This window comes from Heterocephalus glaber, unplaced genomic scaffold (genome assembly GCF_053883595.1).
Source record: "Heterocephalus glaber isolate CG9 unplaced genomic scaffold, H.glaber_assembly_v1.0 deba00001687, whole genome shotgun sequence".
NCBI lineage: Eukaryota > Metazoa > Chordata > Mammalia > Rodentia > Bathyergidae > Heterocephalus > Heterocephalus glaber.
Window position 1 is genome coordinate 7,929,643 of NW_028258412.1, and position 15,592 is coordinate 7,945,234.

General features: G+C 40.2%; 1 protein-coding gene across 1 annotated transcript in view; it reads left to right on the forward strand.

The window, feature by feature from the left end:
* Positions 1–2,149: 2,149 nt before the first annotated feature.
* Sfi1 (SFI1 centrin binding protein) overlaps positions 2,150–15,592 on the forward strand; it is a 79,123-nt gene continuing 65,680 nt past the window's right edge. The window contains 2 exon segments of the mRNA XM_087198288.1: positions 2,150–2,446; positions 5,143–5,265. Coding sequence (XP_087054414.1) covers positions 5,243–5,265 — 23 coding nt within the window. The 5' untranslated portion in view covers positions 2,150–2,446; positions 5,143–5,242.

Below are 15,592 nucleotides of genomic sequence, written 5' to 3' on the forward strand. Positions count from 1 at the left end.
GGACTTGAGCATGCTAGGCAAAAACTATGAGACTAAGCTACATTCCCAGCCCAAAATCTCCAATTTTATAAATGGGAAATAACACAGAGCCTGACATTGAATACGTGCTGCTTCACTATCTATTGTTATGTACCATTATCTTCTATACTTTCCCAACAGAATTACTTTCATTAAACTCATGTGAAAATGCATTGTGTCCTTTCCTCAGCTGAGCAAAGCTGAAGGTGGTAAATGCACATGATAAGAAGAAAGTGTCACCAAATAAGCTCACATCCAGAAAATAGGCTTACTGATTTATCATCATGAATATGAAATATTTATACAAAAGTGCTTACAGGACAAATTTTACAGCAAGTAAAAATTAGTTAACAGTATTATGACTATGAGATGCACCAAATTATCTTAAAACACTTGGTCACATAATTTTAGATGAATCATACCTAAAAGATTGGCTTTTGTGACTGCTAACATAGAACTTCTTTAAAACTTATTTTTCCCCAAGTACTACTGGGGGTTGAACCTAGGTTCTTGCACATGCTAGGCAAGCACTCTACCAGAGTTACTTCACCAGTTCCATTATTTTATTTATTCATTGTTTTTTTGAGACAGAGTCTGCCTATGTAGTTCAGGCTGGCCTTGAACTTGCAGTGGATACTCCTACCTCAGCCTTCCCACTGCTGGGATAACAGGCGTGCGTCACCACACCTGGCTAAGTCCCCGTTATTTTTAAAGACAGGTCTAAGTTGTTCAGGGTGGCCTCCCATTTGGAATCCTACTGCCTCAGCATCTGGAGTATCTGAGATTACAAGCCTGTGCCACCATGCCTAGCCACTTTATTTATTTTTTTGGTACCAGGGATCGAACTTGGACCTTGCGCTTGCGAGGTAGGTGCCAGAACCATTGAGCTAAATCCCCAGCCCATGGCCACTTTCTATAAATTACAAAAAATTAACGTTACTCAGTTGCTACAATGCATGCCTGTAATCCCAGCTGCGGGAGGCTGAGGGAGGCTGGGCAATGCAGTGAAATCCTGTCTGAAAATTTTTTAAAAAGCTGGTGTTGTAGCTCAGTGCTGGGTTCAAACCCCAGTACCACCAAAACCAAAACATGTACAGTACCTAAAAAAAGGGCAAACCAGCTGGGGTGGCACATGTCTGTAATTCTAGCACTTGGGAGGCTGAGGCAGGAGGATTGCTGACAGTTCGAGGTCATACTGGGCTATATAGTGAGTTCAAGGCCAGTCTAAACTACACAGCAAAACCCTATCTCAAAAAAAAATTTAAAAAAATTTAAAAATAGGGTAAAAATGTAAATTACCTGGCATTCAAACCCGGAGACACACAACAGTTGTTTTTCTTTACATTTTTAACTTAAAATGTTTCAAGTACTTATATGAATAATGCTAATTATTGTCTCTAGAAATCTCAAGTGCTTTCAAATGTTTTATAAAGCACAGGGGAAAGTATACAAAAACGTTCTACTTACCCTCTCCCACTCCTGTGTTTAAAAGATTATCAGAGGGGACCCAAATTAAAAAATATAATTAGTGTAATTAATTACATTTGAAAGGAATGGTTATAAGAAGGTATCAGCCTGGGCCGGGGATTTAGCTCGGTGGCACCGCGCCTGCCTCCGCAAGCGCAAGGTCCTGAGTTTGATCCCCGGTACCCCCCAAAAAAGAAGGTATCAGTCTAACATAATTCTAATTCTGGGGCTGCAGGAACCCTACTACCCCAGTCCAGGTCGCAGCTACCTCCCAGGTCCACGCCCTGATCCACAGTTCCGGCTCCCACCCTCTGGGAGCCTTGAAGAATTTAGAGATTGAGGAAAGAAGACTTCTAGGGCAATTGCCTACTGACCCGAACTTAATCCCTAGTGTTTGGCCAGAGCAGGCATAAATTGGGGATGCGCCTCCAAACTCCTCTGGGCTAAGAAAAGCAGTGGGAAACTGAGCTCAGACAGAAATGAATCGACAAGCAAGGGAAGAGCCATCCACAGGAGTGTCCAGGAAGCGCAATAGCCCTCACTACTAGTGTAGAAGCGCTGGAGCTCCAGTTTGGCTAGAGGTAGGCGCATCACCCGTGCTACTGAGGCTGCGCGAACTGCAGCATCCGGGGCGGGGCGCCTGGCGCGCGCCTCGCGTCGCCGTGGAGACGTGGGCGGGGTCAGCACGTGGCCGGCGTCCAGAGGCAAGCGAAGAGCAAAACCTGGTGTAGGCCGCGCTGGCCTGAGGAGGCCTTCTGAGTGCGCTGGCTCTCACCTGGACTCCTCCTGGGCGCCGTCCCGGAGGTCTCGGCCTTCTCAAGTGCAAGGCCCAGTATGATTGTCCTCAGCCTTTAAGTGGCTCTGCTTCTCTGTGAGCCCGGAAACAAGCGCATATGCTTCCGAGTAAGGCCCTGCGACTTCTGTGGCGCCTCTGCTTTCTTCTCTTGTACAGGTGCAGGTGGTAAGTGATGCTCCCTTACTCCCGGAGCTCGGGTTCCGGCGGGGGGATGCGAGAACAGCCCCCAGAACGGCCCTCAGAGATCTCCCTGTCTGTTCGTCCTTCCGGGGCGCCGCATTCTTCCGCGCCACCAGCGGGCTCCAGCCCTGGGCCAGAGCCCACGCAAGGCTCTTAGGTGTGAGCGAGTGCGAATCAGTTTAGGGATCCCAGCTGCGTGGCTGGGCCAACGACTAGGTGTTAGCATTCAGACCATGAATTCTCCCCCGAAGTGAGAAGTGGGTGCTTCGTTTTTATTTTATTGGGAGGCCGTTCGTACGTGTAGTCAGCTTCTGTGTAGATGTGTATTTGAGATGGACGGCTTAGGCCCTTGAATACTGGTCCTAGTTCCACACAGCTAGCGACATTGGGCATTTATCTATAAAATGAAGATGGCAGTCACCTGCTGAGGTGGTTGTATTAAGTAGTTAATTCATGAAAACTGCTTAGTACTGTGGCTCTCAGTACGCGCCTCATAAATGCTATTTGGATTCTAGTCTATATATTTTAGATTGGTACTTTCCTAAGTGTTGTGAAAGTATGAGACATAGTGGTGTCAGGGAAGGCTTCCTGGAAGAAGTAGCTGAAACTTATTCTGGGGTTTAAAATATAAATTTCCTCGTTTTTCTTTAGTAAGACCATTGATTTTTTTCAGTCATTGTTAGAAACTGCAGCCGGGGATTCAGCTCAGTGGTTCCACCGCCTGCCTCGCAAGCGCAAGGTCCCGAGTTCGATCCCCGATACCAAAGGAAAAAAAATACAAAATACTGTAGAAAGTTCAAGATTTTTTTCCAAATTAGTGTGAGGTTTAAAAATTAATATTAAGGGGCCGGGGATTTATCTCAGTGGTGCCTCCACCTACCTCGCAAGCGCGGGGTCCCCAGTTCAATCCCCGGTACCAAAAAAAAAAAAAAAATTAATATTAAGGTCGGGTGTGGTGGAGCATGCCTGTAATCCCAGCACTTAGGAGGCTGAGGCAGGAAGATCACTGCGAGTTTGAGGCCAGCCTAGGATACATAGTGAGTTCAAGGCCAGTCTGAACTACATAGTGAGACCATCTCCAAAAAAATTAATATTAAAGTGTATAGCAGAAAATAGCCCCAAGGGGCCGGGGATGTAGCTTAGTGGTTTCACCGCCTCCTGCGCAAGCACAAGGACCAGAGTTCCGGTACCAAAAAAAAAGAGAAAATAGCCCCAAGCTCCATTCTTCTAGCTGTTTCTTTTGATGTTATTTATAAATTTATAAATTGGAAATATTGTTATAGTGATATTTCTGCATTTGTTTTACACTTTGTGTTGAGTGTTATTCATGGGAAATAAGTACTTATAATTTCCCTCATCTAAGGTAGTTGTACAGTAATTTGTTAAAATAATAGTGTTTACGTGAAAGATGCTTCTGAACCATCTGTGAAACACTCTAATTCCAAATAAGGTCACATCATAAGTAGCAGGGATGGGGCTGGGGATTCAGCTCAGTGGTGCTGTGCCTGCCTCACAAGTGCAAGGTCCTGAGTTTGATCCCTGGTACCAAAAAAAGTAGCAGGGATTAGGACATCAGCATATCTTTTTGGGAAACCCAGTTCAACCCACAACACTACTATTCTTTGCATTAAGAAATAAATACAAACTATATTTATTTACTTCATAATGAATATTTTGGATAAAATTGATCATCTCTTGAAAATGAAAACTGCACACTATAACATCTACTGCTAAACAAAAACTGCTTGAAGATTATTATAGATAACACTGACAGCCATAAAATTAATCTGGAGAAAAACTAAGAAATCTTGGCCCCTACTAGTGCTATTATGAACAGAAGTTGAAGGTGTTAGAACACGACCTTGCCAGGAAGAATGAGCCAGTCACTGTTGAGAGAATTAAGACGCCTAATTAAGAGGAGAATTAAGGCCTAATTGGCCTCCTCTGTGAGCACTAAGGAGAAAGGCTGCACTTAAGGGTGATTGCATATTAGGAAAAAGTTAAAGACAGCTGAGGTTAAGTTCTTTACCAGAGAATGTTCTAATGGATATTGGACCACCAGATGAATCTTGTGTTACTTTGATTGCTTGTGCCTGTGTTTTGGTGAATAAAAGTGAGGTGAGCCAAAGGCTCGGGACTCCTCTGCCTGGAGAGATATGAGCCTCCTGGCTGCCCGCACGTAGAGCGTGGTGTGTGTGCGTGTGCGTGCGTGCATGTATGTATGTGTGTGTGTGTTATTCATCGTCAGTTGCCCCTGGGTCAGGGAGGAACAAAGTAGTGGCTCTGCTTCCAGGAGCAAGGCTGGCGGAGAGAGCTGCCTACAAGTCATATCTTTTGATTGTGACTCTTTCCTTTCTTAGAAAATTACTTAATGCAATTAAAGAATATTTAAAATATTTTAGTGTTGAATTAAGAAGGGAAGGGGCAAGAATCTAGGAGCTGGCAAAGAGCTGATTAGAAATGTGCCACCTGGGCTGGGGATTTAGCTCAGTGGTTCTTCTGCCTGCCTCGAAAGCGCCAGGTCCTGAGTTCGATCCCTGGTACCAAAAAAATAAATAAAATGCCTGGGCTTGACAGTTTGTTGTGATGTCCTGGGGAAACCATTCCTTAAAAAAAAAAAAGAAATGTGACACCTGTAAGTTTGAAGATAATTTATTCTTTTGTTCCCCTTTCTCTTGTAGTTAGAAGGGAAAAGACTTTCTGATCCCTGAATAATCTCACTAAGACGTGTATTATCAAGCCACTGGTTGAATTTTCATCAAGAAATGAATTAGGCAGAGCATGGAAAAGAAGGTTGTTGTCAGGTGAGAGAATGACAAAAACGATAACTGAAATTATGGTTTGTAAACATTTTGTGTAAAAATAGTAATGAAAAATAGTTTCATAAATAATGAGTGATGTAGAAGTATGGGTTAGGATTTTTTTGTCATTGATAATTTTGTTTCTAAGTATAATATAATGCAATATAATATAAAATAAAGTGCATTATAAATAATATATAATATAAAGTAACTTTATACATTGTTTTGCAGTAAAAACTCAGTTTGAGCCAGGCATGGTAGCACATGCCTGTGATCCCAGCACTCGGGAGGCTGAGGCCAGAGGATTGAAAGTTCAAGGCCAGTCAGAGCTTGTGACTTTAGTGACTTAGCAAGATGAAACCCTTTAAGGGCTGAGGATGTAGCTCAGTGCCCAGTACCATAAAGAAAAAAAAAAACACTTTTTGAGCATGTGAAAATATCCATTATTAAAATTGGGTTTTTTGTTGTTGTTTTGTTTTTTATGGATTTTTATGGGGTTTTTTTGAGGGAGGGTCTCACTGTGTAGTTCAGGCTGGGCTTGAACTCGCTATGGAGTTTCACCGCCTGCTGCGCGAGCACAAGGACCCGAGTTCGATCCCCGGTACCAAAAAAAAAAAAAAACTCACCGTGGAGCCCAGGCTGGCCTTGAACTAAAGGGTAGTCCTCCCACCTCAGCTTCCTGAGTGCTGGCATTACGGGTGTGTGCCACCATACCCGGCTATCAAAGCTTTGATTTTGAAAAAATAAAATTCTGATTTTGAGGCTGGGTTTTCTAGCATGTGCAAGACCCTGGGTTTGATCCCCAGCAGTGAAAAAAATTCTGATTTTTTTTCCACGGGCTAAAAGTTCCATTGCCAAGGTTGGCTTACTCTTGTCTTTCCCCTACTTTAATCATGGTACTTTGAGCCTGCTTGAAAGTTCTTTTCACTCCAAGCAGCAGAATCCAACCCTGTCTGTCTTAGGAAAAATGAAATAATTTACCAAAATGACACTGAGATATTAGCTCTAATAGGCTTCAGACTCAGAACGGTGGGCATATGGCTCCCAGCTGGGTGGTCAGAAGTCTACCTCTGCCCTGGGCACAGTGATTGGTTCAGAACCTCATAGGGCCATCAGAAGTTTTTCTGTTAGGCTGAGACAGTCATCTAAAGAGAGAGACCCTCCCTAATGCTGAAGTCACTGTGACAGCAGTTGTATAACCATCACGCAGAAGCAATAGGGAGTTTATGCTGGAGGAGGTTAACAGGTCATCACTCTGGGAGAAGCCAGAAGACCTACTAGTGCTGTCACACCAGTTCTACTTTATTTTGAGACAGGAACATGTGAAGGAAGGAAGGAAGGCAGGCTGGGGTATCTATACCCTTGGCTCCCCCACCCCCTTTTTTGTTTTGGTACCAGGGATCGAGCTCAGGTCCTTCTGCTTGCACAGCAGGTGGCAAAACCACTGAGCTAAATCCCTGGCCAGCTCCCCCCTTTTAAGGTTCCTTGGGTTGACTGTGCCTCTCTGTTGATCCTTACAGGGCTCATAATGTGGCAGACTTTGTCTCTTTTCTTCTAGGTTCTGATAGTTCCCTGCCCTTATCTTTTTGGGCCTAGGGGTAATACCAGCTTAGTTTATACTAGCTTCTGGTACTTGCACTGTGGCTTGTGGTTCCTGTATACCCAACCTTTTGTAAATACTCCATCTTCAAATAATCCTTTTTTTTTTTTGGTACCAGGGATTGAACTCGGGACCTTGCGCTTGTGAGGCAGACAGCGGCACCACTGAGCTAAATCCCCGGCCCTTAAATAATCCTATTTTTAATATTTAAGTGTTTATTTTTTATTCGCAAGTTAGTTTTGGTAATTTGTGTTTTTCTGGGAATTTATCTTTCACCTTGTCTAATTTATTGGCGTAAAGCTCACTATTTTCTTATAATTCTTTTAATTTAATGGTAATATCTTCTCAGGCCTAATTTTGGTGATCTGTCCTTTCTTGGTTGATCTAGGAAAAAGCTTGTCAATTTTTTTTGAAAGGCTCTTCTTGGATCTGAAACTTTGATATATCTTATACCAAAGGTACTGATATGACCAGCACCCAGTAAAAACTTTGGATATTAGTCTCTGATAAGCTTAGCTAATGGGCACATACATTGTTTCAATTCAACACTGGAGGAATTAACTATGTGACTCCACTAGGAGAAGATTCTTGGAAGCTTGTACCTAACTTCCACTAGACCCCCCCCCCTTTTTTTTTAACTGTTTTTGCTTTATATCCTTCTGCTAATTCAATAAATACAGGCATGAGTACATTTATGTGCTGAGTCCTATCTAGTGAATCACTGAAGCACCAAGCTACATACCAAGCCCCTTTTCTTTATTTTGGCACAGAGTCTTGCTATTTAGCACAGGATAGCCTTCATCTCATAATCTCCTGCCTCAGCCTTCTGAGGGCTGGAATTACAGGTGTGTGCCACCATGCCTGGTGATGATCACTTTAGTGTTTGCTTATTTGTTTGCTTTTATCCCCAGCCCTGTTGTTTTTTGAGACAGAGTCTCACTATGTAGCCCAGACTGGCCTCAAACTTGTGGCAATCCTACCTCAGCCCCCTGAGTGCTGAGATTACAGACATGTGCCACCATGGCTGGCTGATCACTTTGATAGTTTGTTTTTTGTACTGGGGATTGAACTCAGGACCTCATGCTTGCCAGGCAGGCACTATGCCACTGACCTAAAGCCCCAGCTTTGGCTGATCACTTTAGTTTTTAATTTGGATAGTTTATCCAGGTGTGATGGGTGACACATGCCCATAATCCCAGTGGAAAGCCAAAGCAGGAGAACTGCACCCAGTTTGAAGCCAGCCTGAACTACATGGCCACACCCTTCCTCAAACCAAAAGAAGCAAAAAAAAAAAGAAATCAATAACTTGGATAGTTTATTTCCACATATATATTTGTAATAAAAATTTTTGATAAATATTATACAAATACAGAAAAATAGCATAAAGTATACATCTTAGTGAATTAATATAAGATAAATAACTTTGTAACTAACATATTAAAAGAAAATGGCTTGCAGCCGGAAGTCTCTGAATCTCACAGGTCTGTGACTGGTTTACTGGGACTCATTGACTTATAACTGATAGTACCAAAAACAAAAATGAGAAGACATTTAAGCAAGTCACAAACTCAGGCTTCCACCCCACAAAAGGCAATTTCTGAGGAAAGTGAGGTGGAAAAGTCTGATAATCACCTGGACACCCTGAACTGACGGCACGGGAAGTAACAAAACAGATGAATGAGGCTCTAGAAAATTTCAAAGCAGAAATCATCTCTCAGATAACTACAGAGATGATGAGCAGAGTGAAAGACATAATTAGAGGCTCTAGAACAGAAACAGATAAAAAATAGATGAGCTCAGAAATATACTGGAAGCCATGAATGCCCAGCATAAGAAAGAAATAGAAATCATGATTGCCCAACATAAGAAAGAAATGGAATCCATGAAACAGATTCAAACAGATATTCAGGAGATTAAAAACTCCATTGAATGGGCCAGGAATTTAGCTCAGTGGTTTCGTTGCCTGCTGTGCAAGTGCAAGGACCTGAGTTGATCCCCGGTACCAAAAAACAAAAAATCAAAATAAAACAAAACTCCATTGAAAGCATGCATAGCAGATTGAGGGAATCTGTAGATAGACTATCAGATATAGAATACAGGATTGCAGTTAAAGACCATGAAAAGAGAGATCCCTTAAAAATAGTAAGGGACCATGAGGAATCAATCCAGCAGCTGCGAGATGATGCAAGGAAGAATAACATAAGACTGATAGGAGTCCACAAAAAAACAGGAGAAAATACAATTGACATAAAAAAACCTGTTCACAGAAGTAATGGTAGAAAACTTCCCAGACAGAGGTTGAGAATTGGACATACAGACAGGTGGGGCATATAGAACTCCAGCTAGCCATGATCAAAAAAAAATCTACACCTAGATACGTAATAATCAAGATCCCAGAAACCCAACAGAAGAACAAAATCCTACAGGCAGAGAAAAGAAACAAATCACCTACAAAGGAAAGCCTATCAGAATCATGGCAGATTTTTCAACACAAACCCTCAAGTCAAGGTGAGCCTGGAGTCAAGTATTTCAAGCTCTTAAAATAACTTCCAACCTAGACTGTTGTATCCTGCAAAATTATCTTTCAGAATCGATGGGGAAATTAGATACTTTCACGACAAAGAACACCTGAGAAATTTCATGAATACCAAACCAGCACTCCAAACAATCCTAAGCAATATCCTAGAAAAAGACAACATCACAACTGCATGAGGCCCAACAGAGAGAAGCCACCAGGCAAGGTAAGAAACTAAAGGGAAAGGGAAAAAAAAAAAAGAAATAAAAACCACCAATAGTAAAACATGACGAGGATGAGTCAATATCTATCAGTTATAACTATCAATGTTAATGGTCTCAATTCACCATCAAAAGAAATAGACTGACAGAATGGATTAAGAAGCAAAATCCAACAATATGCTGTATACAAGAAACACACCTAACTCAAAAAGAAATACATAGACTGAAAGTAAAAAGATGGAAAACAGTTCACTCCACAGGAACCCAGAAAAAAGCAGGGGTAGCAATTCTATTTGCAGACAAACTAGATTTCAAACCAAAATTGAGAGACAAAGATGGTCACTACATCCTTGTGAAGGGAACAGTCCAAGAGGAAGAGATCACAGTCATATATGCACCAAATAAGAATGCCCCCAACTATACAAAACAAATATTAATGGACATGAAAAACCAAATAAGCTCTAATACAATTGGAGTGGGGGATCTTAATACGCATTTATCACAATTAGATCATCTAGACAAAAAATTAACGAAATTCTAGAATTGAACCAAGCTGTTGAACAAATGGATTTAATAGATGTTTACAGAGTGTTCCCACAAAATGAGAGTACACATTCTTTTTGGCTGCACATGGGTCATTCCCTAAAATAGATCACATGTTAGCTCATAGGACATATCTAAATAAAAGAATTGAAGTTGCTCCCTATATATTATCAAACCATAGTGCAGTAAAATTGGAGATCAATAACATAAACTGCAAAACTCCTACAAACACCTGGAAATTAAATAACACCCTCCTGAATAACCAGTGGGTCACAGAGGAAATTAAGAAATTGGACAATTTCTACAAGTAAATGATAATGCCAGTACAACATACAGGAATCCATGGGACACAAAGCAGTTCTATGTGGGAAATTCATATCAGCCAATGCCCATATTAGGAAGACAGAACTCGAATAACCTAATGCAGAGCCTCAAGCCCCTAGAAAATGACGAGCATAACAAACCCAAGGCTCGTATAAGAGAGGAAATTACAAATATCAGAGCAGAAATCAATGCAATGGAGAACGATACAAAAAATTAATGAGTCAAAGAGTTGTTTTTTTGAAAGAATAAAAATCGATAAGCCTTTAGCCAGCCTTATCAAAAAAAGGAAAGAAAAGGCTCAAATCCATGCAATAAAGAATGAAAAAGGTGAAGTCACAACAGATCCAGGAGAAATCCAAAACATCATCAATACCAACTTCGAGAACCTGTACTCTAATAAAATGGAAAACACAGAAGAAATGGACAGATTCCTAGATACATATGAATTACCAAAGTTAAATGAAGATACAGAAATTCTAAACACCCCAATTAAAATGAGTGAAATTGAAAATGTAATAATAAATTTACCAACAAAGAAAAGCCCAGGTCCTGATGGCTTCACTGCTGAATTTACAAGACATTTAAAGAAGAACTATTGCCATTACTCTTTAAACTCATCAAGGAAATTGAAAGGGAAGTACAGCTTCCAAATTCATTCCTGGAAGCAAATATTACTTTGATTCCAAAACCAGGGAAAGACAGAACCCAAAAAGAGAACTACAGGCCAATCTCCCTAATGAATATTGATGCAAAAATCCTCAACCAGATACTGGCAAACAGAATACAAAGGGTCATCAAGAAGATGATACACCCTGAGCAAGTCGGATTTATCCCAGGGATGCAAGGATGGTTCAGCATGCATAAATCAATAAACATAATACACTATATTAACAGAGTCAAGGACAAAAACCATATGATCATCTCAATAGATGCAGAAAAGGCATTCAACAAAATCCAACACCCATTCATGATAAAAAACCCTACAGAAAATTGGAATAGAAGGTCTTTATCTCAACTTGATTAAGGCTATCTATGAAAAACTGACAGCCAACATCATACTCAGTGGTCAAAAACTGACAACTTTCACGCTGGAATCAGGAACAAGACAAGGATGCCCACTATCACCATTCCTATTTAATATTGTTCTTGAAACATTAGCCACAGCAATTAGAAAAGAGAAATAAAAGGAATAAAGATAGGAAAGGAAGTTAAACTGTTATTATTTGCTGATGATATGATACTTTATGTAGAAGACTCAAAATACTCTGCCAAAAGACTTCTAGACTTAATTGACAGATTTAGTAGAGTAGCTGGATATTAAGGTCAACACTCAAAAAACAATAGCCTTTTTATATGGAAATAATAGACTCACTGAGAGAGAAATTTGGGAAACAATTCCTTTTACAATAGCATGCAAAAAAATGAAATATCTAGGATTCAGTCTAACAAAGGAAACAAAAGACCTCTACACTGAAAACTATAGCACTTTGAAAAAGGAGATTGAGGAGGATACAAGAAAATGGAAAGACATCCCTTGTTCCTGGGTAGGAAGAACCAATATAGTGAAAATGGCCATTCTTCCAAAACTGTTATATAGGTTTAATGCAATGCTTATTGAAATTCCAACAAAATATTTCACAGAACTAGAGAAAACAATTCAAAAATTCATTTGGAACCGGAAGAGACCTAGAGTAGCAAAAGAAATTTTAGGCAACAGAGATATGGCTGGGTGTATTGCAATCCCCAACTTGAAACTATACTACAAAGCTACTGTGATAAAACAACATGGTATTGGCAAAGAAAGAGACCCAAGGATCAGTGAAATAGAAGATGCAGAAACAACTACAGATATGCTCAGCCACCTCATCTTTGACAAAGGAGCCAGCCATCCTCATTGGAGGAAAGATAGCCTATTTAATAAATGGTGTTGGAAAAACTGGATTTCAACCTGCCAAAGATTAAAACTAGACCCATACCTATTACTGCACTAAATTAAGATAAAAGTGGATTAAAGATTTAAATATTAGGATAGGAACACTAAATTTGCTGAAAGATAAGTTAGGTTGAACTCTTGAAGATATTGTTATAGGAAAATACTTTATGAACAAAACCTCAGTGGCACGCGAACTTGCACAAAGAATCAACAACTGCGATCTCATCTTATTAAAAAGCTTCTGCACTGCAAGAGAAACTACCAACAGAGCTAAGAGACAACCTACAATGTGGGAAAAAATTTTCAGCAACTGTACCTTAGACAAAGGAGTACTATCTAGACTATATAAAGAACTGAAAAAAATCAGACCCCCCAAATTCAAAGACCCAATTCAAAAATGGGCATCTGAAATAAACAGACATTTCTCAGACAAAGAAGTAAAAGCACCAAATAAATATATGAAAAAATGTTCAACATCACTGGTTATTTGAGAGATGCAGATGAAAACAACACTGAGATTCCACCTCACCCCACAAAGAATGGCTGCTGTTAAGAAATCATCTAATAACAAATGCTGGTGGGGCTGTGGGGAGAAAGGAACCCTTCTCCATTGTTGGTGGGAGTGCAGAGTGGTGCAACGACTGTGGAAATCACTGTGGAGATACCTCAAAGAACTAGGCTTAGAGGTCCCATTTGACCCAGCTATCCCTCTGCTGGGGATCTTCCCAAAAGAATTAAATGAATCTTACCACAGCGATACATGTGCACTCATGTTTATAGTGACACAGTTCATAATAGTGAAAGCTTGGAAATAACCCAAGTGCCCATCAACTGGAAACTGGATAAAGAAAATGTGGGTTTTTTATAAGATGGAGTACTACTCAACCATAAAGAATGAGAAACTAGAGACATTTATTGCTAAATGGATGCATATTGAGGCCATCCTCTTAAGTGAAATAAATAGGACACGTGTAAATACCGAATAGTTTCTCTAGTGTGAGAAACTGAAAGTGTAATTAAGGATACACACGGATGAAATGGCCTAATAACATTTCTCGGGTTATGTTTCCATTGCGTTTCATATGACTATTGAAATTTAAATTAGGGAGAAGTTTGGCTTATGTGGAGTCTGCTAACTAACTGGAGTTTATTTCCAGATCGTTATGGCCTAATAAGATATTTCTCAGATTGTGTTTCCATTGCGTTTCATATGACTATCGAAATTTAAATTAGGGAGAAGTTTAGCTTATGTGGAGTCTGTTAACTAACTGGAGTTTATTTCCAGATCATTATTTGTTCAATGTTCGTTTTGGGGATCTTTCTGAAACAAATCACACCCTCTGGTGTCTTGTTGGTGCTTGAGATGCTTTTTTAAGTTATATGGAAAAATATTTAAGTGCTTTTCAGTTTTGTTTTGGTTGAGTTCTACTGTGTTTGAATATTATTGTAGTTTTTTCCCCCTTGCATTGTTCTTTGAATGGTTTTAATTTTTTGTATGTGTGTGTTTGATAATAAAGTTATTTTAAATAAAAAAAAAAGAAAATGGAACCTTGTTAGCCATTCTAGAATCTCCTCCCAAGCACAGCACAGCTGCCAGGCTTCTGATCCTCCTGCCTCAGCCTTCCAGAGTGCTGGGAATACTGGCATGTGCCATTAGTGTGTGCCATTACTGGCTATGAGATAATTTCCTGTACAGCTATCCTGTTAAGGAGAACCTTTTAAAATTTTCCAGGGTTTGGCCAGGGGCTCAGCCATCTTCAGTTATAAATGGGTAAACTGATAATATGATTTAGAAGTCAGAAACCACTTTTCTAAAAAATGCCAGGAAGGCCAGGGATTTAGCTCAGTGGTTCTGCCACCTGCCTCAAAAGCACAAGGTCCTGAGTTTGATCCCTGGCACCAAAACAAAACAAAACTGCCAGGAAAAATCCAGATCTAAATAAGTTAGGATCCATACTCCATTACACTATTGTGATTCTGTAAGTTCCTGTGAGGCTGAGGCTGAGCTTGAGGGAGCTAACCAGTCAGCACTCCTTAAAGACCCAGGTATTTGATTAGTAAAGAGAATTTTTCTTTAGATTGTGAAGTCTATTATCTCCTTTGATTTCCACAACTGTGCAGTATTATCTCCATTTACAAGTGAGGAAACTGAGGCTTAAGAGTATAATGTGAGGGCCCGAGATTTAGCTCAGTGGTGCCACGCCTGGTTCGCAAGTGCAGGGTTCTGTGTTCAATCCCTGGTACAGAAAAAAAAAAAGTATAATGTGAACGCAAGGTCCTAAGTTTGATTCACAATACCAAAAAAACCCAGTGTAATGAGATTTGCTATATAGTCCTTACAACTTTTTTTTTTTTTTTTTGGTACCAGGGATCGAACTTGGGTCCTTCTGCTTTCGAGGCAGGCAGTGGAACCACTGAGCTAAATTCCCAGCCCTTTTAAATGTATGGCTTTTTTTTTTTTTTTTTTTTTTTTTAGTACCAGGGATTGAACTCGGGATCTTGCGCTTGCAAGGCAGGTGCTGGAACCACTGAGCTAAATCCCCAGCCCAGTCCTTACAACTTTTATGGAATTAGGGTGTTTTTTTTTCCTTTGAAATCTTATGTATTTCTACTGTTCTATTCCTTTGCTGGCAGTTGTAAATATTCTTTGTAGATTACACAAATGAGTGATTTTCCTACTAAACCTGAGAGGCACAGTAATACACAATGGCAAGAAATATGATTTTTGAACACCAGAGTGCCAAAGCTTCCTGACCTTCTAGAAGCGATCAGATTCAAACCAACAGCGCTTAGGTTGGCTGCACAGGCTGATTTTTAAGAAACTGAATAAGGTGAGCTGTCCAGTTGCTGTAAGACTGCAAAGGGTGAGGAGTGTGGGTCAGAGGCAGACCCACTGGTCACCATGGTGAAAAGTGGATTTCTTTCAATCTGTAGGTTCCTCTTCTATCTTTTCTCCCTTAAGAATGAATTCTCTGAGAATCATTTGTCTTGTGGACCTTTGTACAGTCTACGTTTTGCTGTTACATTCCTGTAGTGTATTTAATAAGTCTGTCCTCTGATTTTCTGTAATTTAATAAATTAACATTTGGATCTATAGCTTGAATTCAAGTTGGGTTTTTTTTGAGGATACAAAGTAACTAGAAGCAATGAAAATACAGTCAGTTTATTGATACCAATGTTGGGACTATCAGGGA